The sequence below is a fragment of the Macaca mulatta genome, chromosome 2 (assembly GCF_049350105.2).
Source record: "Macaca mulatta isolate MMU2019108-1 chromosome 2, T2T-MMU8v2.0, whole genome shotgun sequence".
NCBI classification, from domain to species: Eukaryota; Metazoa; Chordata; class Mammalia; order Primates; family Cercopithecidae; genus Macaca; species Macaca mulatta.
In genome coordinates this window covers 58,764,809-58,792,390 of record NC_133407.1, presented here as the reverse complement: position 1 = coordinate 58,792,390, position 27,582 = coordinate 58,764,809, and the positions used below count along the sequence as shown (strand labels likewise).

Sequence of the window (27,582 nt, the reverse complement as noted above, 5' to 3'; positions counted from 1 at the left end):
ATCTTTCCTGCTTTCTCTTGTGGGCACTTAGTGCTATAAATTTCCCTCTACACACTACTTTCAATGTGTCCCAGAGATTCTGGTATGTTGTGTCTTTGTTCTCATTGGTTTCAAGGAACATCTTTATTTTTCCCTTAATTTTGTTATTTACCCAGTGGTCATTCAGGATTCAGTTTCCATGTAATTGTGCGGTTTTGAGGGAGTTTCTTAATCCTGAGTTCTAATTTGATTGCATTGTGGTCTGAGAGACTGTTTGTTTTGTGTTCCATTCTTTCGCATTTACTGAAAAGTGTTTTACTTCCAATTATGTGGTCAATTTTAAAATAAGTGTGGTGTGTTGCTGAAAACAATACGTATTCTGTTGATTTGGGGTGGAGAGTTCTGTAGATGTCTATTAGGTCTGCTGGGTCTGGAGCTGAGTTCAAGTCCTGGATATCCTTGTTAATTTTCTGTCTCATTGATCTGTCTAATATTGACAGTGGGGTGTTAAAGTCTCCCACAATTATTCTGTGGGAGTCTAAGTCTCTTTGTAGGTCTATAAGAACTTGCTTTATGAATCTTGGTGTTCCTGTATTGAGTGCGTATATATTTAGGATAGATAGCTCTTCTTGTTGCACTGATCCCTTTACCATTATGTAATGCCCTTCTTTGTCTCTTTTGATCTTTGTTGGTTTAAAGTTTGTTTTATCAAAGACTAGGATTGCAACCTCTGCTTTTCTTTTGCTTTCCATTTGCTTGGTAAATATTCCTCCATTTCTTTGTTTTGAGCCTACATGTGTCTTTGCATGTGAGACGGGTCTCCCAAATACAGCACACCAATGGGTCCTGACTCTGTATCCTGTTTGCCACCCTGTGTCTTTAATTGGGGGCATTAGCCCATTTACATTTAAGGCTAATGTCGTTATGCGTGAATTTGATCCTGTCATTATGATGCTAGCTGGTTATTTTGCCCGTTAGTTGATGCAGTTTCTTAATAAGGTTGATGGTGTTTATCATGTGGTATGTTTTTGCAGTGGCTGGTACTGGTTGTTCTTTTCCATGTTTAGTGCTTCCTTCAGGAGCTCTTGTATGACAGCCCTGGTGGTGACAAAATCTCTCAGCATTTGCTTGTCAGTAAAGGATTTTATTTCTCCTTTGCTTATGGAACTTAGTTTGGCTGGATATGAAATTCTGGGTTGAAAATTCTTTTTTAGGAATGTTGAATATTGGCCCCCACTCTGTTCTGGCTTGTAGGGTTTCTGCAGAGAGATCTGCTGTTAGTCTGATGGGCTTCCCTTTGTGGGTAACCCGACCTTTCTCTCTGGCTGCCCTTTACATTTTTTCCTTCATTTCAACCTTGGTGAATCTGATGATTATGTGTCTTGGGGTTATGCTTCTCGAGGATTATCTTTGTGGTGTTCTCTGTATTTCCTGAATTTGAATGTTGGCCTGTCTTGCTAGGTTGGGTACGTTCTCCTGGATTATATCCTGAGGATTGTTTTCCAACTTGGTTCCATTCTCCCTGTCACTTTCAGATACACCAATGAAATGTAGATTTGGTCTTTTTACATAGTCACATATTTCTTGGAGGCTTTGTTTGTTTCTTTTCACTCTTTTTTCTCTGATCTCATCTTCTTGCTTTGTTTCATTGAGTTGATCTTCAGTCTCTGATCTCCTTCCTTCTGCTTTATCGATTTGGATATTGATACTTGTGTATGCTTCATGAAGTTCTCGTGCTGTGTTTTTCAGCTCCATCAGGTAATTTGTGTTCTTCTTTAAACCAGGTATTCTAGTTAGCAATTCATCTAACCTTTTTTCAGAGTTCTTAGCTTCCTTGCACTGATTTAGAACATGCTCCTTTAGCTCGGAGGAGTTTATTACTCACCTTCTGAAGCCTACTACTGTCAATTTGTCAAACTTATTCTCCGTCTAGTTTTGTTCCCTTGCTGGTAAAGAGTTGTGATCCTTTGGAGAAGAAGAGGCATTTCGGTTTTTGGAATTTTCAGTCGTTTTGCTCTGGTTTCTCCCCATCGTCATGTATTTATCTACTTTTAGTCTTTGATGTTAGTGACCTTTGGATGGGGTCTCTGAGTGGATATCCTTTTTGTTGATGTTGATACTATTCCTTTCTGTTTGTTAATTTTCGTTCTAACAGTCAGACTTTTCTGCTGCAGGTCTGCTGGAGTTTGCTGGAGGTCCACTCTAGACCCTGTTTGCCTGGATATCACCAGTGGAGGCTGCAGAACAGCAAAGATTGCTGCCTGTTCCTCCTCTTGAAGCTTCGTCCCAGAGGGGCACCCGCCAGATGCAAGCCAGAGCTCTTCTGTATGAGTTGTCTGTTGGCCCCTACTGGGAGGTGTCTCCCAGTCAGGATACATGGGGGTCAGGGACTCACTTGAGGAGGCAGTCTGCCCGTAATCAGAGCTCAAATGCTGTGCTGGGAGATCTGCTGCTCTCTTCAGGGCTATCAGGCAGGGACATTTAAGTCTGCTGAAGCTGCGCCCACAGCTGCCCCTTCCCCCAGGTGCTCTGTCCCAGGGAGATGGGGGTTTTATCTATAAGTCCCTGACTGGGGCTGCTGCCTTTTTTTCAGAGATGCCTTGCTTAGAGAGGAGGAATCTAGAGAGGCAGTCTGGCCTCAGTGGCCTTGCTGAGCTGTGGTGGGTCATCATCTTTCTTATACAACTCCCACTTTCCCCATGGTTGCAGCTCTTTCTTACTTTGGTTCTTTGTTGCTGGCTCTCTTCTTTACCCTCAAAAGTTTTGCTTCCAGTTGTGTCTTCATGTCCCTGCCACTACTGTGTTATACAATTTTTACTCTCTCTTTCAATCCATCCCTGACACTTCCCCTGTTCTCCATGACATTTTTTTTTCCTGTTCCTTGTCAATTATTGTATACTTTCCATGCTTTACTTGAAAAACCACACCAATCATAGGGTAATCTCAGCCTTGCTTATTCTTGTTGTATGGTCTACCTGGTGCTGCTCAGGAAGTGTGTGGCAGCTGTACATGCATACGTTAGTATGTGTAATTATTTCTGAATTCAGACTCAATAAATCTTTTATGCAGAGGGTTATAGTTTAATGCTGGCCTTTTTTCCTTTTCTGGGATTGACTATTTAGAAAATGTTGTAACACATCTGCTCTTATTATCTATGCATACTTTGATTATAAGAAGTTTTCAGTGTTTTTCATCTTCCATATTTAGATTTTTTCTACTATTTTTTAAAAATGATTTTGAAATCTGTAGTATACTGATTTGGGATAACAACTCCAATCAAAATGCCATAAATAGGCTGTGATGAACACTTAGTTACTCAGCAATGTTTATATGTTATTTAATTTTTTTGAAGGAAGCTTATGATATTAGGACAAAGATTTGGATGAGGACAAATGATTTTTGAAAAGTAAACCTGAGGGGATTCTCCCAGGCATTTTCCTTACCACACAGAGTTCTATTTTTGTTTATAGGATGGCTTTTTTTTTTTTTTTGACAAAACGTCTGCCATAGAAATAAGGTGCCTGCTTTAAATGCCACACAACTTGATTTCCAACTGTCTGTGGTTGGAAGTTGTCAGGCCTGCTTCAGCATAGCAGGTGGTCTCTGAAGTCTTTAGTCCCTTGGATTCTGTAGGCCTGAGGGCAACAAAGGCTTTGGGTGGGGGGCAGGTAATATGGCTTTGTTTTTTAGGGAAAATGCGATCTCTTCTTCCATTTTCTATTTTGACTCTTTCCCCTTAGAAAACCTTAAAGGAACAGGAGATTTGGAACTCTCTGGATAAAAATAGGACGATTTGTATGAAATCCATTAGCTTGCTTTTTTTTTTTTTTTTTTTTACTTTTTCTGTTTTGGTTTTGAAAAAGAATCAACTTTATGTTGGTGAAGGAAATAGGGGCTCAAGTATAAGAACTGGGAGCTACTGGGGGTATATGAATTTGTTGGGGTATGGAATAGACACTCCCTTCTACAACGCAGTTAAACGAAGGAGGTAGATGGACTCCTGTACTGTACACTGCCCTGTACACTACTCCTGTACTGACAGTATGGAGTATAAAGTGTACAGTGACTTTAAGAAATGAATTAGACAATAACAACCTTAACAAATACTTACTCTGTGTTTAGAATGTGTAATGTACTGTGTAAGTATCCTGTAGATGTGTTACCACCTATAAGTTCTGGGGGCTATCGGCGTAATAGAAATTGACATGAGCCTAAAAGAGTTTTCCCAGACAAGCCTTCATTGGAGCTTTTGCCCAAACATAAGGGAGGCAGCACGAGAAAGAGAGAGAAAAAAATCGCTGACTGACTCTCCAAAAAGAGCCAATAGGCGTTTTTTTGGGGGGGGGCAAAGTATGGGAATTGATATTAGGGGCAGTATGCAGGCTGGGTTGGGCAAATCAAAAGAGTGATAGGGTGTGCGGGTCAGCATTACCTGGTTGCAATGCTTATCTTGGGTTATGGGCCACTTGGTGGTCTGGCCTGTGGCAAAAAGGCTATAAAGCAATTGTGCAGCATTTCTTCCCCTCTGGAAGCTCCTCAGGAAGCTGAGGTGGAAGGATCTCTTGAGCCCAAGAGGTCAAGGCTACAGTGAGCCCTGATGGTGCTACTGCTCTCTAGCCTGGGCAACAGAGCCAGAGCCCTGTCTAAAAATAAAAAGAAGATCAGATACCATTTGGAATTTAAGTAAATAGACTGGAAAACGAACCTCCTGTTGTCTGAAATATAAGGCAAACAGACTTTTAGTAAGAGACATTTCTATGGAAACAAGAAAAGCAAATGTTAATGGTAGAAATTTCATTGTTAAAGAATGGAGAACTCCATTCTGTAACAGTCTATCCAGACGTTAAACTCAAAACGTCTTTAGTTACAGAGGAGGAGGACAGTGACTGTTTGACGTTTTCTTCTTGCCTGTATCGTAAGGAATAAGTTTCAGCCTATAGGGCCTCAGGAAAAAGGTAGTAGCACTTCTACTGAGTTTTAGTCAGAAAAATGGATGAAATTTTGAAAATGTTAGTTTGAAGACTTGTAATCTGGAAAAGATTTAAGATTCAGTCCAAATTTTAGAAAACAATGCATATTTAAAAAAAACCTCAAAAACGAGACAAGACTAGAATCTAACAATAGGTGTATTATAATCTTTCTCCATTCTCTCATTTTTATCCAAGACAAATCATGGTAGAACCAATTTGTTTGCAAAAATAAGTTTTGGTCTTATATTTGGCCTGAATATTTATATAAAATGCAGCAAGAAAAATTATTTGTCATATAAGCTGTCTTTCAAATTGGCATTGTTAGAACTTTTTCCATAAGGAATCTCAGATTAGACCTTGTAAAGCCTCAAACTCATCCATGGATTTATTTGTGCCTGCAAATACCTGTGTGAATTGGATGAATTCCGCTCCTATGGAGGTCCCAAGTTACCTTGGGGCTCCTGGGCTTGTTAGAAAGTGGCATTCTTTACTTACCACAAGTTAGGAATCCTGTACAGGGACTGGGCAGAGAAGGGATGTGAGGCCCAGGTTTTTCAAGGGACTTTTATTGGCTCTATAAATCACCTCTGATTCCTTAAAGCAGTCTGTTTCTATTTAAAAGAATGCCATTTCAGTCAAAGCCTTGGTAAAGTAACCAGTGTCTCCAAATGTGCTCCTATAAAACAGATTCTTATTGTATTTATGCAAATAACTCTATTGCCATAATTTAAGAATACTCACAAATAGTTTCCAAATTCTGGAGAAATCAGGTAGAGAGAAAGAAACATTCTCCAAATTTTGCTCACAGGAGTATACTTCATTGTTAAAAGCTGTAAATAGCTCAAAAGGAAAAACAAGTTTTCTTGACTGAAAAACAAAAGGATCAGCAATGTTTCAAGCAAAAAGTCATAGAAGGATTATTTTAATGTCATATTGGTTCAGTCCATGCAATTAACTCCTTTTCTGCTTGATATTTTTGAACACATTAGCTTTCAAAGAGAATCTTGGAAGGTTTTTTCTCTTCTAATGGCCCAGTCACCAAAGTTATCAGAGGCCTGCATTCAAGAGTACCTGTCAGAGTCCTATAACTGATTGTAAACCACCCTCTGAAAAGGATCAGACAGGACAACAATTGTCTGTGGATGACAAAAGTCTTAGGACAGCCACAGTGAAAGACACAATTGACAAGTAAATTTGGTTATGCCTGTGGCACATAATGAATAATTATTACTGATAATATATTGACAGAATTACAATCTTGGAAACTATATTAATAACACACTTATATGAATATAACCCAAATAAAATTAAGCACTATTTTATACTTGACAATGTTTTCCATGTGATTTAAATTAAATTAATTATATTAAACTGAATATGTTTCTTTTGAATTCTAGGGGAACTAATATTTAACAGGGTTAATCAGGTTAAAAGAAAAAGCTAATTTAGAATTTGATTTTGGAAAGTTTGTCATATATCAAAGCTTTAAAACACTTGATATCACAAAACTAAGACCACAGTTTATTTATTTAGCCAAATTGATTAACTCAAAGATTTCAAAAAAGCAAAAATCCTTTATTCTTTTATAGACAGGAGACAGCTTTCCAAATAACAAGACCCAATAAAGACAGTATGAGGCCAGCTGAATCTGTCTCTTCTCTTTCGCCTTTTCCTGTAGGCAAGCAGAAATCTTGATCAAAGATAAACCACATTTTTTCTTTGCAGTAATATAGTAATGCTAAAGCTAATTTTAAATAGAATTTTATAAGTAAATCTAATTTTAACCAGTTTAATCATAAAATAAGACTTTAATAAACCTTTTATAACCTTGTACAATTTTCTGTTAAAGAGCAGATCATTGCTCCAAGAGAACCCTGTTATTCTGACACATGGGCTCAGGTTCTGACCTGCATCAGTGCTAATGTTTAATTTATAGAAAAACTAAATGATGCCATTTTAATTTTAGTCACCTTGCTCGCACACAAAATTTTGTTTGTAAGATTAATCTTTTACAAACCTTCTACACCTTGCTTAAACTTTCAGTTTTATTCTTTTTTTTAATCTTAAAACAATTCTTAAACCCTCTAAATTAGACAGAATTACTTTCTCTTAGAAGAAACTATAATTTCCACACCTTTCTACTAAAAATGCATGATTTTTGTTTTTAGTGTAAGCAATTTTAATTATGTATCAGGTGCAGAGTGTAGGATACAGGACAGAAGCACAGATAATGTCTGACTCTTTCTAGCATAGCTGGGGACATGGCTAACTCCAAATGTCTCTAGGCCTTACCTAGAATCCAATGGCTCTAAAGCAAGCAAGTTGAATGATTATCAAAAGCCATAGAAGCAGTTAATGGCTTTAAAGCATCTAGTAAGGACACTAGTATCTTACCTGTCTAATTTAGACCAAATGCCTAATTTTTAAAATTTTAATATTTGTGAAACAGATGGTTTTTGGTTCCATGTATAAGTTCTTTAGTGTTGATTGCTGAGATTTTGGAGCATCTGTCACCCAAGCGGTATGCAGTGTACCCAATGTGCAGTCTTTTATCCCTTACCCCCATCCCTACCTCCCCCTGAGTCCCCAAGGTCCATTATATCATTCTTATGCCTTTGTGTCCTCATAGTTTAGCTCCCACTTAGAAGTGAGAACATATGATGTTTGGTTTTTCATTTCTGAGTTATTTCACTTAGAATAATGGTCTCCAACTCCATTCAGGTTGCTGGAATGCCATTATTTCATTTCTTCTTATGACTGAGCAGTATTACATTTTCTTTACCCACTTGTTGGTTGATGGGCATTTAGGCTGGTTCCATATTTTTGCAATTGTGAATTGTCCTGCTATAAACATGTATATGCATGTGTCTTTTTCATATAATGACTTCTTTTTCCCACTAGACACCCAATAGTGGGATTGCTGGATCAACTGATCAATCTATTTTTTGTTCTTTAAGGAATCTCCACACTGTTTTATGTAGTAGTCGTACTAGTTTACATTCCAACCAGCAGGGTAGAAGTGTTCCCTGTTCACAGCATCCATGCCAACACTTAGTATTTTTTGATTTTTTGATTATGGCAATTCTTGCAGGAGTAAGGTGGTATTGCATTGTGGTTTTGATTTGCATTTCCCTGACGATTAGTCATGTTGAGCACTTTTTCATATGTTTGTTGGCCATTTGTATATCTTCTTTTGAGGATTGCCTTTTCATGTCGTTAGCCCACTTTTTGATAGGATTGTTTGTTTTTTTCTTGCTAATTTGTTTGAGTTCTTGTAGATTCTGGATATTAGTCCTTTGTTGGATTCATAGTTTGTGAAGATTTTCTCCCACTTTGTGGGTTTTCCACTTACTCCGCTGATTATTTCTTTTGCTGTACCGAAGCTTTTTAGTTTAGTTAGGTCTCATCTATTTATCTTTGTTTTCATTGCATTTGCTTTTGGGTTCCTGGTCATGAAGTCTTTGCCTCAGCCAATGACTGGAAGGGTTTTTCTGATGTTATCTTCTAGGATACTTATGGTTTCAGGTCTTAGATTTAAGTCTTAGATCCATCTTGAGTTGATTTTTGTATAAGATGAGAAATGAGGATCCAGTTTCATTCTTCTACATGTGGCTTGCCAATTATCCCAGAACCATTTGTTGAATAGGGTGGCCTTTCTCCACTTTATGTTTTTGTTTGTTTAGTTGAAGATCAGTTGGCTGTAAATATTTGGCTTTCTTTCTGGATTCTCTATTTTGTTCCATTGGTCTATGTGCCTATTTTTATGCCAGTACTATGCTGTTTTTGTAACTAAAGCCTTGTAGTATAGTTTGAAGTTGGGTTATGCAGGCTCTTTTTTGGTTCCATATGAGTTTTAGGCTTGTTTTTTTCTAGTTCTGTGAAAAAGATGATGGTATTTTGATGGGCATTGCATTGAACTTGTAGATTGCTTTTGGCGGTGTGGTCATTTTCACAATATTGATTCTACCTGTCCGTGAGCATGGAATGTGTTTCCATTTGTTTGTGTCATCTATGATTTCTTTCAGCAGTATTTTGTAGTTTTCCTTGTGGAGATCTTTCACCTCCTTGGTTAGGTATATTTTTAAGTATTCTATTTATTTTCAGCTATTGTAAAAGGGGTTGAGTTATTGATTTGATTCTCAGTTTGATTGTTGTTGGTATATAGCAGCGCTACTGATTTGTGTACATTGATTTTGTATTCTGAAACTTTACTGAATTAACTTATCAGATCTAGGAGCATTTTGGGTGGGTCTTTAGGGTTTTCTAGGGATACAATATCATTGGTGAACAATGACAGTTCAACTTCCTCTTTATGGATTTGGATGCCCTTTATTTTTTTCTCTTGTCTGATTGCTCTGGCTAGGACTTCAGTAGTACTATGTTGAACAGAAGTGGTGGGAGTGGTCGTCCTTATCTTGTTCCAGTTTTCAGGAAGAATGCTTTCAAGTTTTCCTAATTCAGTATAATGTTATCTGTGCATTTGTCATAGATAGGTTTTATTCCCTTGAGGTATGTCCCTTCTATGGCATTTTTGCTGAGGGTTTTAATCATAAAAATCATAAAGGATGCCGGATTTTGTCAAATGCTTTTTCTGTGTCTGTTTAGATGATCATATGATTTTTGTTTTTAGTTCTGTTCATGTGGTATAACACATTTATTGACTTGTATGTGTTAAAATGTCCTTGCATTCCTGGTATGAAACCCACTTGTTCATGGTGGATTATCTTTTTGATATGCTGTTGGATTGGATTAGCTAGTATTTTGTTGAGGATTTTTGCATCTATATTATTCAGAGATATTGGTCTGTTGTTTTTTTGTTGTTGTCATTATGTCCTTTCCTTGTTTTGGCACTGGGTGATACTGGCTTCATAGCATGATTTTGGGAGGATTCCCTCTTTATCTTTTAGAATAGTCTCAATAGTACCAATTCTTTGAACATCTGATAGAATTCAGCTGTGAATCCATCTTGTTCTGGACATTTTTTTTTGTTGGCAATTTTTAAATTACTGTTTCAGTCTCATTACTTGTTATTGGTCTGTTCAGAGTTTCTGTTTCTTTCTGGTTTAATCTAGGAGAGTTGTGTATTTCTAGAAACTTATCCATCTCCTCTAGGTTTTCTAGTTTGTGTGTGTTAAGGTGTTCATAGGAACCTTGTATGATCTTTTGTATTTCTGTATTATTGATTGTAATATCTCTGGTTTTGTTTCTAATTGAGCTTATTTGGATTTTTTTTTTTTTTTTTTTTTTGAGACAGAATTTTCCTCTTGTTGCCCAGGCTGGAGTGCAATGGCACAATCTCAGCTCACCACAGCCTCTGCCTCCCAAGTTCAAGCAATTCTCCTGTCTCAGCCTTCCAAGTAGCTGGGATTACAGGCATGCACCACCACGCCCGGCTAATTTTGTATTTTTAGTAGGGATGGGGTTTCTCTATGTTTTTCAGGCTGGTCTTGAACTCCCAACCTCAGGTAATTCCACCTGCCTTGGCCTCCCAAAGTGCTGGGATTACAGGCATGAGCTACCGAGCCCGGCCCTCTCTTTTTTTTCTTCGTTAATCTTGCTAATGGTCTATCAATTTTGTTTATCATTTCAAAGAACCAGCTTTTTGTTCATTTATCTTCTTGTTGTTGTTGTTGTTTGTTTTAGTTTAATTTAGTTCTGCTTTGATCTTGGTTATTTCTTTTCTTCTGCTGGGTTTGGGTTCTTGTTTCTCAGGTTCCTTGAGGTTTGACCTTAGATTGTCTTTTTGTCCTCTTTCAGACTTTTTGTTGTAGGCATTTAATGCTATGAAGTTTACTCTTTTTTTTTTTTTTTTTTTTTTTTTTTGAGACAGAGTTTCACTCTTGTTGCCCAGGCTGGAATGCAATGGCATGATCTTGGCTCACTGCAACCTCCTCCTCCCAGGTTTAAGCAATTCTCCTGACTCAGCCTCCCTAGTAGCTGGGATTACAGGCACCTGCCACCACGCCTGGCTAATCTTTTTTTTCTTTTTTTTTTTTTTTTTTTTATATTTTTAGTAGAGACGACATTTCACCACATTGGCCAGGCTGTTCATGAACTCTTGACCTCAGGCGATCTGCCCGCCTTGGCATCCCAAAGTGCTGGGATTACAGGTGTGAGCCACCACACCTGGCTGAAGTTTCCTCAACACTGCTTTTGCTGTATCCCAGCAGTTTTGATAGGTTGTGTCACTCCTATTGTTCAGTTCAAATAATTTTTAAATTTCCACCTGGATTTTATTGTTGACTCAAAGTTCATTCTGGAGCAGATTATTTAATTTTTATGTATTTGTGTAGTTTTGAGGGTTTCTTTTGGAATTAATTTCCAATTTTATTCCACTGTGGTTTAAAGGTACGTGGTATAATTTTTATTTTGTTAAATTTATTTAGACTTTTTTTCATGGCCTATCATATAATCTATCTTGGAGAATGTTACATGTGCCGAAGAAAAGAATGCATATTTTGCAGTTGTTGGGTAAAATGTTCTGTAGATATCTGTTCCATTTCTTCTAGGGTGTAGTTTAAGTACATTGTTTCTTTGTTGACTTTCTGTCTTGATGACCTGTCTAGTGCTGTCAGTGGAGGATTGAAGTCCCACAGTATTACTGTGTTGCTGTTCATCAGTTTCTTAAGTCTAGTAGTAATTGTTTAATAGATTTGAGAGCTACAGTTTTAGGAGCATATGTTTTTAGGATTGTGGTATTTTTCTGTTGGACTAATCCTTTTAATATTTAACATTCCTCTTTTTTTTAAAATTTGTATTTATTTATTTTTTTGAGACGGAGTTTTGCTCTGTCACCCAGGCTGGAGTGCAGTGGCCTGATCTCGGCTCACTGCAACCTCTGCCTCCCAGGTTCAAGCAATTCTTCCTGCCTCAGCCTCCCGAGTAGCTGGGATTACAGGCCTCTGCCACCACGCCCGGCTAAGTTTTGTATTTTTAATAGAGAGGGGGTTTGCCATGTTAGCCAGGCTAGTCTTGAACTCCTGACCTCAGGTGATCTGCCTCCCAAAGTGCTGGGATTACAGGTGTGAGCTGTGCCTGCCCCTCTTTGTCTTTTTTTTTTTTTTTTTTTTTGAGACGGAGTCTCGCTTTGTCGCAAAGGCTGGTGTGTAGTGGCGCCATCTTGGCTCACTGCAAGCTCCGCTTCCCGGGTTCACGCCATTCTCCTGCCTCAGCCTCCGAGTAGCTGGGACTACAGGCCTGCACCACCACGCCTGGCTAATTTTTTGTATTTTTAGTAGAGACGGGGTTTCACTGTGTTAGCCAGGAAGGTCTCGATCTCGTGATCCGCCCGCCTTGGCCTCCCAAAGTGCTGGGATTATAGGCGCTTTGTCTTTTTAAACTGTTTTTGCTTTAAAGTTTGTTTTGTCTAAGAATAGCTACTTCTGCATGCTTTTGGTGTTCATTTGCATAGAATACTTTTTTCTACCCGTCTACCTTAAATTTATATGTGTCCTTATGTGTTAAGTAAGTCTCTTAAAACCAGCAGATACTTGGTTGGTGGATTTTTATTCATTCTGCCATCCTGTATCTTTTAAGTGGAGCATTTAGGCCATTTATATTCAACATTAGTATTGAAAGTGATGTACTATTATATTCATCATGCTAGTTGTCCGAATTCCTTGTTTTTTTTTTTTTTTTTTTAAATTGTGTTGTTTTTTTGTAGGCCCTGTGAAATTTATGCTTTAAGGAGCTTCTGTTTTGGTGTTTTTTGAGGTTTTCTTTCAAGTTTTAGAGCTCCTTTTAGCAGTTCTTGTAGTGCTGGCTTGGTAGTGGTGAATTCTTTCAGCATTTGTTTGAAAAAGACTTTATGTCCCTTACATTTATGGATCTTAGTTTTGCTGGATTACAATATTCTTGGCTGATAATTATTTCGTTTGAGGAGGTCAAAGATAGGGTCCCAATTTCTACTAGCTTATAGGATTTCTGCTGAGAAATCTTCTGTTAATCTGATAGGTTTTCCTTTGTAGGTTACTTGATGGTTTTTCCTCACAGCTCTTAAGATTCTTTTCTTAATCTTTACTTTAGATAATCTGTTGACTATGTGCCTACATAATGTTTTTTTTTTTTTTTTTTTTTTCTCAGATGGAGTTTTGCTCTTGTTGCCTAGGCTGGAGTGCAATGGCACAATCTCGGCTAACCGTAACCTCTGCCTCCTGGGTTCAAGCGATTCGCCTTGGCCTCCCGAGTAGCTGGGATTACAGGCATGTGCCACCATGCCCGGCCAATTTTTTGTATTTTTATTAGAGATGGAGTTTCACCATGTTAGCCAGGATGGTCTCGATCTCTTGACCTCAGGTGATCCACCCGCCTTGGCATCCTAAAGTGCTGGGATTACAGGTGTGAGCCACTGTGCCCAGTGGTGGTGGTCTTTTTGCAATTAATTTCCTGGGTGTTCTTTGAGCTTCTTATATTTGAATGTCTAGCTTTCTAGTGAGGCCAGGGAAGTTTTCCATGATTGTTGCCTCAAATATGTTTTTCCGACTTTTAGATTTATCTTCTTGCTCAGGAACACCAATTATTCTTACGGTTAGTCATTTAACATAATTTCAAATTTCTTGGAAGCTTTGTTCTTTTTTAAAATTCTTTTTTCCTTATCTTTATCAGTTTGTGTTAATTTAAAACCCTTGTCTTTGAGCTCTGAAGTTTTTTCTTCTACTTGTTCTAGTCTACTGTTGAAACTTTCTGGTATATTTTGTATTTCTCTAAGTGTCTTTCATTTCCAGAAGTTGTGATTGTTTTTATTTTATTATATATATTTGTCTGGCAAATTTTCATTCATATCCATTATGGTTTTCTTAATTTCTTTGTTTTTCACCTCTCTCTGGTATCTTCTTGAGTAGCTCAATAATAGACCTTCTGAATTCTTTTTTTCTGGCAATTAAGATTTGTTCTTGGTTTGGATCCATTGCTGGGAACTAGTGTGATCTTTTGAGGGTACTATAGAACCTTTTTTTGCCATAGTACCAGAATTGTTGTTTTGGTTCTTTCCCCTTTGGGTAGACTATTTCATTGGAAAGATCTGGGATTCAAGGGCTGCTGTACAGATTCTTTATTCCCATGAGGCGATTGTTTGATGTGGTGTTCTCCTGCTTCCCCTAGGGGTGGGGCTTCCTGAGAGTTGGACTGCAATGATTCTTATTGCTCTTCTGGGTCTAGCCACCCAGTGGGGCAGCAGGCTCTGGGATGGTGCTAGGGAAAGTCTGCAAAGAGTCCTATAATGTCCTGCATCTTTATGTCTCCTAGCTGTGGATACCAGCCCTGCTTTGGTGGAGGTAGCAGGGGAATGAAGTAGACTCTGTGAGATTCGTTGCTTGTAGTTTAGTGCGCTGGTTTTCTTGAATGCTGGTTATGGTGGCAGTGAAATCGTCATGTAGACATACTCAGGACCTCTGGTTAGCCAGTATGTTGCATGCAATGAAATTTGCTGTTGTTTTCTCTTTCCTGGGAGCAGGGTTATTCTGTCTTGAGTTGCTGTAATTGCTTCAGTTGGTTGACCCCCAGTCAGGAGGTGGCACTTTCAAGAGAGCACCAGCTGCAGTAGTAGAAAGAGGATATAAGCTTGCCCTAAGTTGACCAGGATAAATGTTCTGGTTTCTCCAGTGATGGGCAGGGCCATAAAGTTTCCAAGACTTTATGTCTTTTGTGTTTAGCGACCTGGGCAGATAGAGAAATACCATCCAGTGGGGGCAGGATTCGGCGGGTCTGAGCTCAGATTCTCCTTGGGTGGGACTTGCTGAGGCTGCTGTGTGGCGTGGTCAATGGAATTATGTTCCAAGAGTGATTACGGCTGCCTCTGCTGCATCATACAGGTTTCCAGAGAAGTGAGGGAAAGCTGGCAGTGACAGGCCTCACACAGCTTCCATGAAGCTAGGGAGCTGGTTTCCAGAGAAGTGGGGGGAAACTAGCAGTGACAGGGCTCCCTCAGCTCCCATGCAGCTTCATGCAGTTTATACGCGGGCAGTCTATGTACTAGGCTCAGACCTTGCTGCAGGCTACAAGCCTCCTCGTTGAGAAAGCAAGCACAGCTTTCAGGCCTCGCCTCTTCCTGCCTGCTCACACTGTCAGCCATGGCTCCTGCAGCAATTTCTGTTTTTCCCTCCAGATTCTGCTCAAGAAAATTCATGCTCAGTCGAAATTATTACAAAGTTCAGCTAGAAGTTTCTTTCACCCTGTAACCCCCTCCCTAGTTCTGTGGGATCCCTTCCCCAAGGACCCCTGGTAGATAAAGTCAAGAATGGCTTCCCTAGTCTGCAGCTGGGGACTAGGAGTGCCTACAGGGCTGTTCCTGCTGCTGCTTCTACTTCAATATTTTGCTTGGCTCGCTAAAATCCATTTCAGCTCTAGGTAAGGTTAATTCCTTCTCCTATAATCTGAATTTTCAGGTTCCCCAAGGTACATATGTGTTCAAAGGAAGGTTTTCTCCTCTTATACTTTGGGAACTCAGTTTTTTTGCTGTCTCGTGGAATTTGCAGAGTGAGCTGTTTCTTCCACAGGATCTGTGAACCCTTGCTCTTCCTGGCACATTCCTGCAGTGGTTCTTGGAGCAGAAGTTCACAGTGTGAGTCTCTGTACTCTGTCCTGTCCATCCAAATGGTAGCTGCATCTTAGTCCTGACTTCTATCTGCCATTTTTCTTCCCAAATGCCTAAATTTTGAAGATATTTTTATTAATAATCTTTAAATAAAACAGAGACTTATGTGTGTAATCCTAGCACTCTGGGAGGCTGAGGCAGGTAGATCGCTTGAGCCCAGGAGTTTGAGACCAGCCTGGCCAACATGGTGAAACCCTGTCTTTATGAAAAAGTACAAAAATTAGCCAGGTGTGGTGGTGTGCACCTGTACTCCCAGCTACTCAGAAAGCGAAGGTGGAAGGATCACCCGAGCCCAGGGAGGTTGAGGCTTCAGTAAGCTGTGATCACACCAGTGCACTCCAGCCTGGGTGACATGCTGTCTCAAAAGAAAAAAAAACAAATACACATTATATTTATTTACTAAAGATTACTATAATAAAAAACCTAAAATGCATTCATGGGTTTTTTTTAACAAAACATATTATTTAAGTACTTATTTTTCTTTAAGCGAATTTATTAGGGCTGTTTTATATAAATATCATACAGGCAACACATATAAATACACAGACAAACAGAAGTAGATCTGTTATTAGAGTAATATATTTTTTATTTGCCAGTTTTTAAGTTTCTCTTTCCCATTTTAGACCATCAGTCTCTTGATTACTTGCTTCCTGCCCTAAACAGTGGTCAGCTGGGCAACTCTAAATTTGCATTTTTAAGAGGGCAACTCTTAGATCAAACAAGATAGAGGATTTACATTTTATTCAAACCAAGAAAAAATGATGTGACTTAAAGTTCACACCATTTTAGCCAGGAAAAGCAGACACTCTTACACATGGAGATTTCTTTAAAATTTAAAGATGTGAGTTTTTAAATTGTATTATTGGCTTTAGGGTGAAGCCTTTTAAGGAACAGGGTGAGGAAGAAGTCAGTTTCTAGGGCATAATAAACAGGCACAACTGGAAGGTAAAACAAACCACCAGGGATTGAAGATCCCATTTACATACTGAATCCTGGGTTCTCAAAAAGATGGAAACTCAACCGGATGAGGCATTATAGTGCTTCCACAGTGTATCTCATTGCAAAGACATTTTTCCAAGGCTGGTGGGTAACCCAATGGCAATCAGCCCACTCTGTTGTCAACCTGTTCCCCCATTCAATACCTTCTTCATGCCCAAGAGCATGCTTTTCTTATCTAAATGTCCAAAGAAAGGAGTATTTTCTTATAAGCAACTGCCACGTATAGTGAATGGTTATTACTACAGAGCAATAGTAAACATGTATTTCCTACATAGCTAATCATATACCAAGGCTAAAATATATCTCTAAAAGTATATTTCTTTACCTAGCTATTACACACCAAGGCTAAAAGTTTGCTCATAATGCAGAGTTATTTTTGGTGCTCCCCAAAGTAAAAAAGATCGGTGATACAATGCAAAACAGAGCAAAGTCTTAGATTTTGAGCAGATCTGTCCATTTACAGTTCTTGGGGTTCCATGAGGAAAACAGAATTTTTTCCTAAAACGGGATCTCCTCCTCTGTTTTTCCTAAGGAGTCCCAGGCTGTCAGAAATTACCTTAGTTCTTGGCTTGTGGGCATCAAGGGTAGCAAGAAGACAGAAGTAAATGGAGAAACAATTGAGTGGACTGAGAAGAAAACATTTTTTCCTCAAAAAACAAGATTCAAGAAGAGAAAAAGGCATAAAGCCCTTTTGAATATATGTATGGCTTTGATATCTGTTTTTAATTAAGCTGACTTTTACTTCTAGAGCCCTTTTTTCTCAAAAAAAGATTATTTAAAATCCCTCTTGACCAGCTAGAGCTGGGACAAACAGCTGACACCCCTGGCTTTTAAGCCCTCTTTTCCCCCCACTTCCTCTGACAAAGATATTTTCCCAAGTGAAACCAGTAAGCCTTGACTTAGGTTATGAGTTAGCCGCAGATGCATGAGGTGTCTCCAAAGGGAGGGCAAGTGGTTTGTACAAGGTCTAGAATCACCCCAAACGTAGCTCAGAGAAGAGAAAATTCAACACAGGAAGTTAGAAGTTGTTCATGGAGGGGGAAAAAAGTCAATAAATGGCAAAGGTCACACAAATAACAGACCAGAAAGGACTCATTCTCTAAGCCAGCAGTTGAACTCAGGCTGCCACTGTGAAAGGGCAGAGCCTCCGCTACTGAGCTTTAGTATGGGGCAGTTGCCATTATTTTTCCCAGAAGGAGCTAGAGCAGGCATTTTCGGGCTTGAAAAGGATTTTAACTGCGTAAGATGATTTTTAATGCTAACGATGACATTATAATGCATCCTTCTTTTAATTTAAACCTTTAAAAAAATTGTTGAGAATAAGAGATTGCTAAAGTCGTTTTTGTTTTAATGGTGTACTTAGTTCTAATAGTGACTCAATCCAAAAGTTCTTTAAAGCCAAATGGTAATTTTTCAGATTTTTTTTTAAATCATACAAGCAAGAGGTATTTCTAGAGAGGAGGTAGCGGAAGCATTTCCATGATCCCCAAGAATTTACTCTCAGAAATGGGCTTAAGGTAGCATGAGAACTTTTAAGACAAAACTCATCCAAGGGCTTGACACATTTGGACTAAGTGTGCTGACTCCTTTCAGACTAGCCACTGGATGTGAATCTGAAAATTCCCACCCTCCAAGTGGTGGAGACAAAGAGAGAGTACCTCTATGTGGTCACAGGGTCATGCTCCCTAGGACATAAATCGAGGGAAACCTCCTTCAGTTTTTGTCTCAGGGACCCAAAGCAAAGTCTGTAACTGACCAGTTTGCCGGGCCAGCTTGAATGGCAGGAGTCCTAGGCCCGCGTTTTATACAGTGGAATGCTCTCCATGACAGAATGGCGCAGAGAGACAAATTCATAGCACAAAGTACACCAGATTCGCTACAATCTAAGACTTGTCACACTAATCCTTTTTATCATTAATTAAAACCTTGCAGAGGAGGCAAACAGTGATTTTTATCAGTCTCTTAACCAGTTTGCACAGAGAGAGGCCAGAAGCCTGGCTAGCAGGACATTCTTAATTTTCATTTGCCAGGGTTTAGGGTCTCTTTTCTCTGAGTGGCTTTGGTGACCCTACTCGCCACTACATTGTTATGAATTTTTAATATTTCGTTTTGTTTCCCATGAGTATGGAAAACATGGAACAGACACAATTGTTACATATAAAATAGACATCATTAAAAAAGAAAGTGTTATGTGGAAGGGTTTAATACAAATAGAAAAAAGGTCTGACATTTAACAAATTACTGATTAATTCCTTTCACCCTTTCTTTGATCTCATTATCCTCATTTGTATTTATCAAGTTTATAAACATATTGACTGTGTACATGCAAGGTTCGCAAACAGTTTTCAAACTGTTAACCAATTAGTTTTTAAAAGCCTTTTAAATAATCTTGTCTTCTCCACAGGAATGATTTAGGCAATGAAAAAAAATTAACAAACTCCACATTGTTTGTTCTTTAGTGGGAAGAATCATGACTTAATAAGAGTGAAGCACTCCATGGTTGTTTGTAAGCACATTTATTCATAAGCTTATATTATTTGACTTTAAGGCCTTACTACTGGCAAAGAATAGCTTTTTAAGTGAAGCCATTTGCTGTGAAGAGCAGTTTTATATAAATAAACTATAATTAGTTTATATATCATATATATTTATTTATATAAACTACTCTTCACAGGGAATGGCTTTACTTAATATTTTATTGGTTGGTTGATTGAGACCAGGGTCTTGCTCTATCTCCTAGACTGGAGTGCAATGGTGCAATCACAGCTCACCACAGCCTCAACCTCCTGGGCTCAAGAGAGCCTCTCATCTTAGCCTCCTGAGTAGCTGGGACTCTAGGTTTGTGCCACCAGACCTGGCTAATTTTTAAAATTTTTTGTAGAGACCAGGTCTCCCTACGTGGCCCTGGCTGTTCTTGAACTCATGGGCACAAGTGATCCTCTTGCTTTGGCCTTCTAAAGTGCTGGGGATTACAGGTGTGAGCCAACGCACCCAGCCAAGCAGTTATGTTTTATATGGAGATCATTTTTAAAAAATCCTCTCTCTGGTAAGACATCCAGATGTTAATCTTTTTTCTTTAAAATTATTGTAAAAGGCTTTCAAAGGAACTGGAATTTTTTCTTATTGAAAGATAAAATAACATTTATGAAAGCTATATCAGCTGTTTTATAAACTCACAGAACATAGAGAAAAATGCCTTTTTAGGTTGAGGAAAGTAGGGTATTCAGTTACCTTCTGAAGTTCACACAGCCAGTGACAGAGCCCAGACCAGAACTCTGTTTGCTCCATTCTTTGTGCCCACAAAACTGTGGGCAGACGCTGTTATCAAGTTGCTGTGCTGTAAACTAGATCTCTCAGCACCTGCTGTGTACCAAGTCCCAAAATAAGTGTTGGGTTGGTGCTGAGAATTAAACGAATATACCCTTCACTTCTGCCCTGATGGTTTTAGGAAATCTCCCTTTCCTTACTTTTTGACAAACATTACCTGCATCATTTTGCACTTTTTCCACATAGAAATGAAATTGTTTCCAGAAGCTAATCTCTTTCAGTTACTCAGATTTACTCTAATCTGTGGAAGCTGGCAGGAAATCAGTTCACATTTTTCATGTACCTTTTTACTGAAAAGATTGTCTTGCAAAGGACCTGGGCTTTGTTGTTGTTGTTGTTTTTGTGCCTGCTAATTCACAGTTTAGTGATCAGTGTCCCAGAATAGATGTGTTCACAAAAGAGTGCAAATGATATTCTTATATGACCCTAATCTCGGTGTATGGTCATGACTCTGTATGTGAAAATCTGTCTCAAGGTGTCTTTTGTAGCAAAGAATGATCGGGGCACCAAGTGTGCATATTACTGCCAGAAGTGATTTTGCCTGTTGGTCCTTTTAAAGGCTAGAACAAGGAAATACATATATGCAGGTAAATAAAAACATACACATATATACAAACATGCAAATATACACATGCACAAATATGTATATGTGTGTGTGTAGATTACTTTCTGTTTATACATTTATAGTCATGTGCCACATAATGACATTTCAGTAAATAATGGACCACATATATGACAGTGGTTCCCAAGAGATTATAATACCATATTCTTATTGTACCTTTTCTATGTTTTCTTACAATTGCCTATAGTATTCAGCACAGTAGCATGTTGTACAGGTTTGTAGCCTAGGAGCTGTAGCTTATACCATACAGCCTAGATGTGCAATAGGCTGTGCAATCTAGGTCTGTGTAAATACACTCTATGATGTTCACACAATGACGAACTTCCCTAATGACACATTTCTCAGAATGCATCCTTGCCCTGAAGAGATGCAGGACTGTGTTACTTTCTGTTTTGTTCCCCTTCCCACTCTTACTGATTTAATTTTAAGTATGTGGTATACTAAGAGTGGTGTCATTCCCTTTCTTATCCTTTCTACTTGATTTTCTCTCATTCTTACAGGTAACAAGGGCCATTGTTTTCTGATTTATCCTTCTTGAGTTTATTTTTGTAATGACAAGCAGGTATTTGTATATTTAAAAAATTTCCCATTCTTTTCTTACACAAAATATATCATACTATATGTGCCTATTCATACGTTTTCTTATTGAAACATCCTGGAAGTTACTCCATATCAGTTCATAGAGATCTTCCTCATTATCTTTTACACTTACATAGTACTCGGTTGTTTATTTTACTCAACCTGCCTTCTATTCAGGATAATTTTTACCCTAAGTGCCAGTGGAAGAGTTTAGCATGATGTGGCGGGGCTGGAGGAATGAAAAGAAGATAAGAAACAACATAGTCATCATAGGAAACTCAAAAACATTATGCTAAGTGAAAGGCCAAGCACAAAATACTACATATGATATGATTTAATTTTATGAACTCTCCAGGAAAGGCCCATTTATTGAGATAGAAAGTAGGTCAGTGGTTGTCCAGGACTATGGTAAAAATGGGGACTGACTGTAAATGGGCATGAGGGATAATGGAAACGTTGTATGATTAGACTGTCACACAACTCTGGAAATAAACTAAAGTCAGTGAATTGTACATTTAAAACAGTTGAATTTTATTGCATGTCAATGACACCTCAGTAAAGCTGTAAAAAAAAAAAAATCAGCATCATGTGGCATGTATGACGTTCCTAACAGAATGTGATTATTTCTGATTCAAACATAATTTGAAGAATTAAACCTTCTTAGATGTCATATATACTTGGTTGAAATCTTGGAAACCTTCCTCCAAATAATATATAGTAATCATATATGTGTATATGTATATCCAAATGACATATACTAATCATATATACGTATATATGTATTATCATATATGTATATAGCCAAGCGATATACACATATACATATATAACATAAATGATGTTAATATGTTACTTCAAATCTGAAGTATATTTTTTTTTACAGCATTTTCTGCTTGAGGGATATAGTGACCTTATAGCCCCTAAGGAAATTTACTTATATTAAACTGCTTGTGACAGAAAGGATTGATTTAATTCTTTTAAAAAATTGAATTCTTAAAGACCTTGTAGACCACATTATTATGCCTTTTCTTTTATTGATGGGACTCTATTAAGAGTTTTAAAACTCTAGTTATGTAATAAAGTTAGGAATATAGTCTTCAACTCATCTCTTCTGCTCTTTAAATATTTATCCTACTCTGTTAGGCAGCCCTTAAAATGATAATTATTAAGACTCTGTAGAAACATGGAAAGCTGTTATAATACAAATGAAAAAAGCAAAGTGCCAAATGGCTTAAATATCACAATTTCAACCAGTGTAACACATTTGTATACATGTGAAGGTCTAGAGCATAACACTATGTGATGGGCTGGTAGGTGTTTCTCCCTTAATATTCTTGGATGTTGCCATATTGTATCCAAATAAACTTATTTTTTAGCTATATTAAGGGTATTATAAAGGAGAATGTACAATCAAAGGGATAGTGCACATATTGGCAACTGCCGGAATTTGTCACCTGCATTTGCAGACTTTTCTCAGAGAAACTTGAGCACTGGAAATGTGTGTGATGAAGTTAAATCATTCTAAGTCACTAGAACTCTTCCCTTGTTTACCTGTGGGCAAAGCCATTCTTATTCTCTTCTATGGAGTCTACCAATAGAGCATGGGTGGACAATGATTTTTAGGGGTGGTAACTGTTGTTAATCATTTCTGTTGGAGGCAGACTAGGAAGAAATTGGCTTGTGCTGACACGTGAATGATCTAGATGAGACTGGAAGAATAGTTTGTCTGTATTGTTGGTGACTTTTACCCACTGGAATGAGTTGCAAAGAGTTATTGAGGGTGCTTCATCTCTGGTTAGCTTTATAATTACAAGGGATTGTCAATTGTCTTGTTTGGGGAAGGGAAAAGTAGGTTAGATGACTCTCAAGATTTCAGTGGACTTGATTTTTCAGTTTACCTCTATCCAGATGGCTTTTCTATGTGATAGGGAGCAATCAAGTAGAAAGCATAAAGCAGCTACATAAACAATTTAAGATGCATATTGTTTCAGATTTAGGGTCTCATAGAAATCGTATTATATGATTTATATGATTTTATGCTAAAACAATGTGCAGATACACCGTTCCTGTTAAAATGTTGAGCTGTTATAGCCATGGCAGTTCCATTTCGGGGAAAGGAAAAGGAGCTGAGAAAGAAAGGGATTGTGAACAAAGCAGAGGACCCTGTGTCAGACACGTAGTCAGTCCTTGCTGTTAGATCTCTGATAATATAGTTAACTCGGTTTTCCACTCTGGCTTAAACAATTTATTTTATTCTCTCTTCCCAAGGAAACATCTTCCTAAATTATATTTTTTAGCCAGCCAATCCTTTGCACAGATATATGTAGTGAGCCTCTCATTGCCAGTGGATCAAAATCTTAACCAGCATCCCCAGTCCCCCCACAACCTAGTTTTATCTAGCTCATGGAATCATACATTCTATCAGTTCCCTTTTGAATCACTCTTCCAAAGATAGAGGCTCATCTTTTCTCTTTTCTCTGATCATACTTTACTCATACCCTTTCCTATCCCCAAGTCTTCATTGATGGTGTCTTATTACTACATTTCTCCCCATTCCAGCCTACTCTATTCTCTTTTTCTTTGGCCTCCCTAGTGTTTCTGTATTTACTTCTGACTGGGCATTTATTTTTAACTATTTCAATAACAATAAAACTATAATAGTGTCTTAGTCAGCTTCAATTACTGTAACAAAATACCACAGACTGGGTAGCTTAAACAGCAGACATTTATTTCTCACAATGCTGGATGCTGAAAAGTCTAAGATCAAAGTCCCAACAGATTCATTTCCTGGTGAGGGCTGTGTTCCTGGCTTATAGGTGGCTACCTTCTTGCTGTATCTTCATATGGGGGAGTGGAGAGAGAGAGAGAGAAAGAGAGAATAAGAGAGATCATGGTGCTCCACTTGCATGACCTCATCTGTTTCTAATTACCACTCAAAAGACCCATCTCCAAATACCATCACACTGAGGGTTAGGACTTTGGGGACAAGACACATTCAGTCTGTTACAAATAGCTACCATTTTTAGTGTTTAGGATGTGCCAGCTACTGTTTTCAGTACTTTACATGAATTGACTCATTCAATCCTTACCTCAATTCAGGAAGTAGATAATTATTCCCATTTTACAGATAAGGAAATGAGTTACTAGCTGTATGTAGTCATACAGCTAGTAAGTGGCAGATCTGGGATTCTGTCCCAAGCTGGAACCACACTGTATTCTTCACCACAGCTCTGAATTGTCATTAATAAATATCCTTCATAGATGTTCTGTTCTCTTAAAATTTACACTCTTTAAGGTCAAACAGAAAGTCTCCTTGTTCTTTGCTTCACCTCATGAAATAGTCTTGTGCCTGGAACAGGGAGTTGGTCTATAAACATCTGTTTATTGATGTGATCTATTGTCAGTGGTCAGTGAAATTCTAATAGGTTTTTCTGGGAATTTTGGCTTGGTTGGTTTGATTTGGTGGTTTTGTCTTGACCCTTTAATTCCTCGTGTGAGATGGTTAATGTGGTTGCTAAGAATTCAAATATGTAGCTTTCATTGCCTAAAAGAATGATGCTCAGTGACCGAATATACTAATTTATGTAAAATTAAATCTCAACTTTTGTTCTGTGCTTTAAAGTAAGCTTGTTAAGTTTGTGTGCTTATTTTCTTAAGTAATTTTTTGTTGTTGTTTGTTTTTTTGAGATCCAGTTTTGCTCTTGTCGCCCAGGCTGGAGTGCAATGGTGTGATCTCAGCTCACTGCAACCTCCTGGGTTCAAGCGATTCTCCTGCCTTAACCTCCCAAGTACCTAGGATTACAGGCGCCCGCCACCACACCCGGCTGATTTTTTTAATTTTTAGTAGAGATGGGGGTTTTACCGTGTTGGTCAGGCTGGTCTCAAGCTCCTGACCTCAGGTGATCTACCCGCCTTGGCCTCCCAAAGTGCTGGGATTACAGTCATGAGCCACAGCGCCCGGCCTTCTTAAGTAATATTTTTGTTATTTGGGTATTTGATATGTCAGATAAAATGAGTAAAAGCAACCTATACTTCACCTTCTTTGTAGTGTCAAATCCTGAAACTATACTTAATTTTCTGCAGTTCCTCCTTGATTTCCTTGAGGGAAGGAAAGACTTCATGGAGTAAACTGTGAAGACTGGTTATGTTGAAATTACCTTTAGTAGGTACCCTGTGCATACAATGTTAAGCTGGTGGATGAGATTATCTTTCCTAGTAAAGATAAAATATTTAGCTAAAAAAGCTGAAGTCTAATGTTGCTGAGGTTTGTTTATTGTGTTTCTTTTATCTGTTGTTTCTAACAGCATACTGCTTGATAAGGTAGGTACTCAGAACTAGGTATTTTGAGTGCTCTAATGGTTTATACGTAAGTCTGTATATTAGTTGTAATCTTTGTGAAACAAAAGCTATTTCTGGGTGATATAATAATAAATATTTAGAGGTGTACTGGGTAACTTGCAGAATCAAGGGGGAAATGGGATCATTTGTCAGTCTTAGGAAGAATAAGATTTGTGACAACTGTCACGTCTTATTGTGGCCAACTAGGAGTATCTCAGTTGTTGAATGGCTCAGTTCTGTTTTCAAGCAATGATCTGCTCAGGATTTATGTTCTTGGGAGGGAGTCAGATTTGCTCCAAGCTGAAGTCAGGTGTGTCTACTCTTTCACTGGGGTGATTGGCAGGCCATCAAAGGCACACAAAATGGTAGAGGAATGTTTCTAAAGGAAAAGTTGGGGCACCATTACCAAACAAAGGGAAACAGGCAAAAATAACAGATTCCTATATCCAGCAAAGTTCATCTCAAAGTAGAGTGGATTTAAATGACAGCTTTAACTTGGACTATAAGTGATTTGGATTCATTCACCAGGTTATTCCTCTAGATGGGTTATCTTAGCAGTTTAATGCATCAGCAAGTGTTTTATGGTCAACTGTGGAAACCTGATTTTTTTCTGATTACATTTATAAAAATTTATTTAGCTATTTTCAAACATCACAAATATATAACATGAATTCATAGGTAATCATTATCCAATTTCAACAATAGTCAGCATTTTGCCAATCTTGTTTCTGTTGATTGCATTTAAAGCATTATTATAAGATACTTTTATAATTGGCTCTATAAAAACTCACAAGACTTATCATGTCTGAGAACTTACTTTAAGAACATAAATCCAAGTATCAAGTGGTCATAAGTCTCATACCAAAAAACAGAACAGAAGATAGCTCTATGAAGTAATGCATTATTTACCTGGAAGTAGATTTTTTTGTTTCCTGTTAGTAAGACTTTTTACTGGCTTAAGCCTACTGAATCAATTCCTTAACAACTCACTTTTCAGATTACCTCTACCAAATTTGTTCTGGTCCTTGGAGTCTTTGCAGGTGAATCAGAGGTTTTATTTGACTCTAAAACCTGGACACCAGTATGCCTGTGCATTGTGTGATAGCTGGATACACTCTGATTTCTTTTGCAGTTGAAAGATGCATGAGTGTGATGCAGTCCGGGACACAGATGATCAAGCTGAAACGTGGAAGCAAAGGGCTTGTTCGCCTCTTTTACCTGGATGAGCACCGGACGCGCCTCCGATGGCGACCCTCCAGGAAGAGCGAGAAGGCGAAAAGTAAAACTAACCTTTGAATTCTTTGCTTGGCTTGACATAGTAATACACGGGTTATACCGAGTGGGCTCTTGAAGCTTCAGATCTGTGGAAGTTTTATACTTTTGTAAGTTTGGAGTTAGTTGATTTTGGATATCGAGAGGCAGAATAATGACCATCTTTGGGGAATTTAAATCCATAAAAGTTTTCTTGTCCATGAATACTGTAAATGCTAATACTTCCCCTGTGTTGGAGACTATATATATATATTTTAGTTAGAATATATGGTTTTACAGCCTGAGATGTTTTGCATTCATATAAAAGGTGAGGGACATCATAAAGCTAATAGACTTTAAAATGTATTACCATATTCTGAACACTATTAAGTGATTAATGAATTAACAACACCATTTGAATTTATGAAGTAAAGAAGTGTTGATGTGATTCCTACTTAAAGCTGCTTTCCCCCACACTATGTTAGTCAGTTTTCCCTAGAGAAACACAATCAATAGGATAGACAGATAAATAGATAGATGTTTGAGAGAGGACTTAGGGGAATTGGCTCATATGATTATGAAGGCCAAGAAGTCACATGATAGGCCATCTGCAAGCTGGAGAACCAGGGAAGCTGGTGGTGTAGCTCAGTTTGAGTCCAAAGGCCTGGGAAGCAGGGGAGATGATGGTATAATTCCAAGTCCAAGGTTGAAGGCCTGAGAACCTAGGGACCACTGATGCAAGCCCTAGAGTACAAAGGTGGCAGAACCTTGGGCTGAGGATAGGCTCATTTCCCTGTGAGTCATGTGGGAAATGAGTTGATACCAGAAAAAAAATTGGTACTCTGCCATTAAGGCAGAAGTGAGGGGTAGATGGTGTATATAAATAATCAATAGGATATTCAAGCTTCTGATTCCTACTGAAAAAT

At 38.2% G+C, this 27,582-nt stretch overlaps 1 protein-coding gene across 1 annotated transcript in view; it reads left to right on the top strand.

The window, feature by feature from the left end:
• PLCH1 (phospholipase C eta 1) overlaps positions 1-27,582 on the top strand; it is a 253,598-nt gene that overhangs the window by 122,291 nt on the left and 103,725 nt on the right. Inside the window, exon 3 of the mRNA XM_077991608.1 lies at positions 26,538-26,684. Coding sequence (XP_077847734.1) covers positions 26,538-26,684 — 147 coding nt within the window. The remainder of the gene's footprint in view (positions 1-26,537; positions 26,685-27,582) is intronic.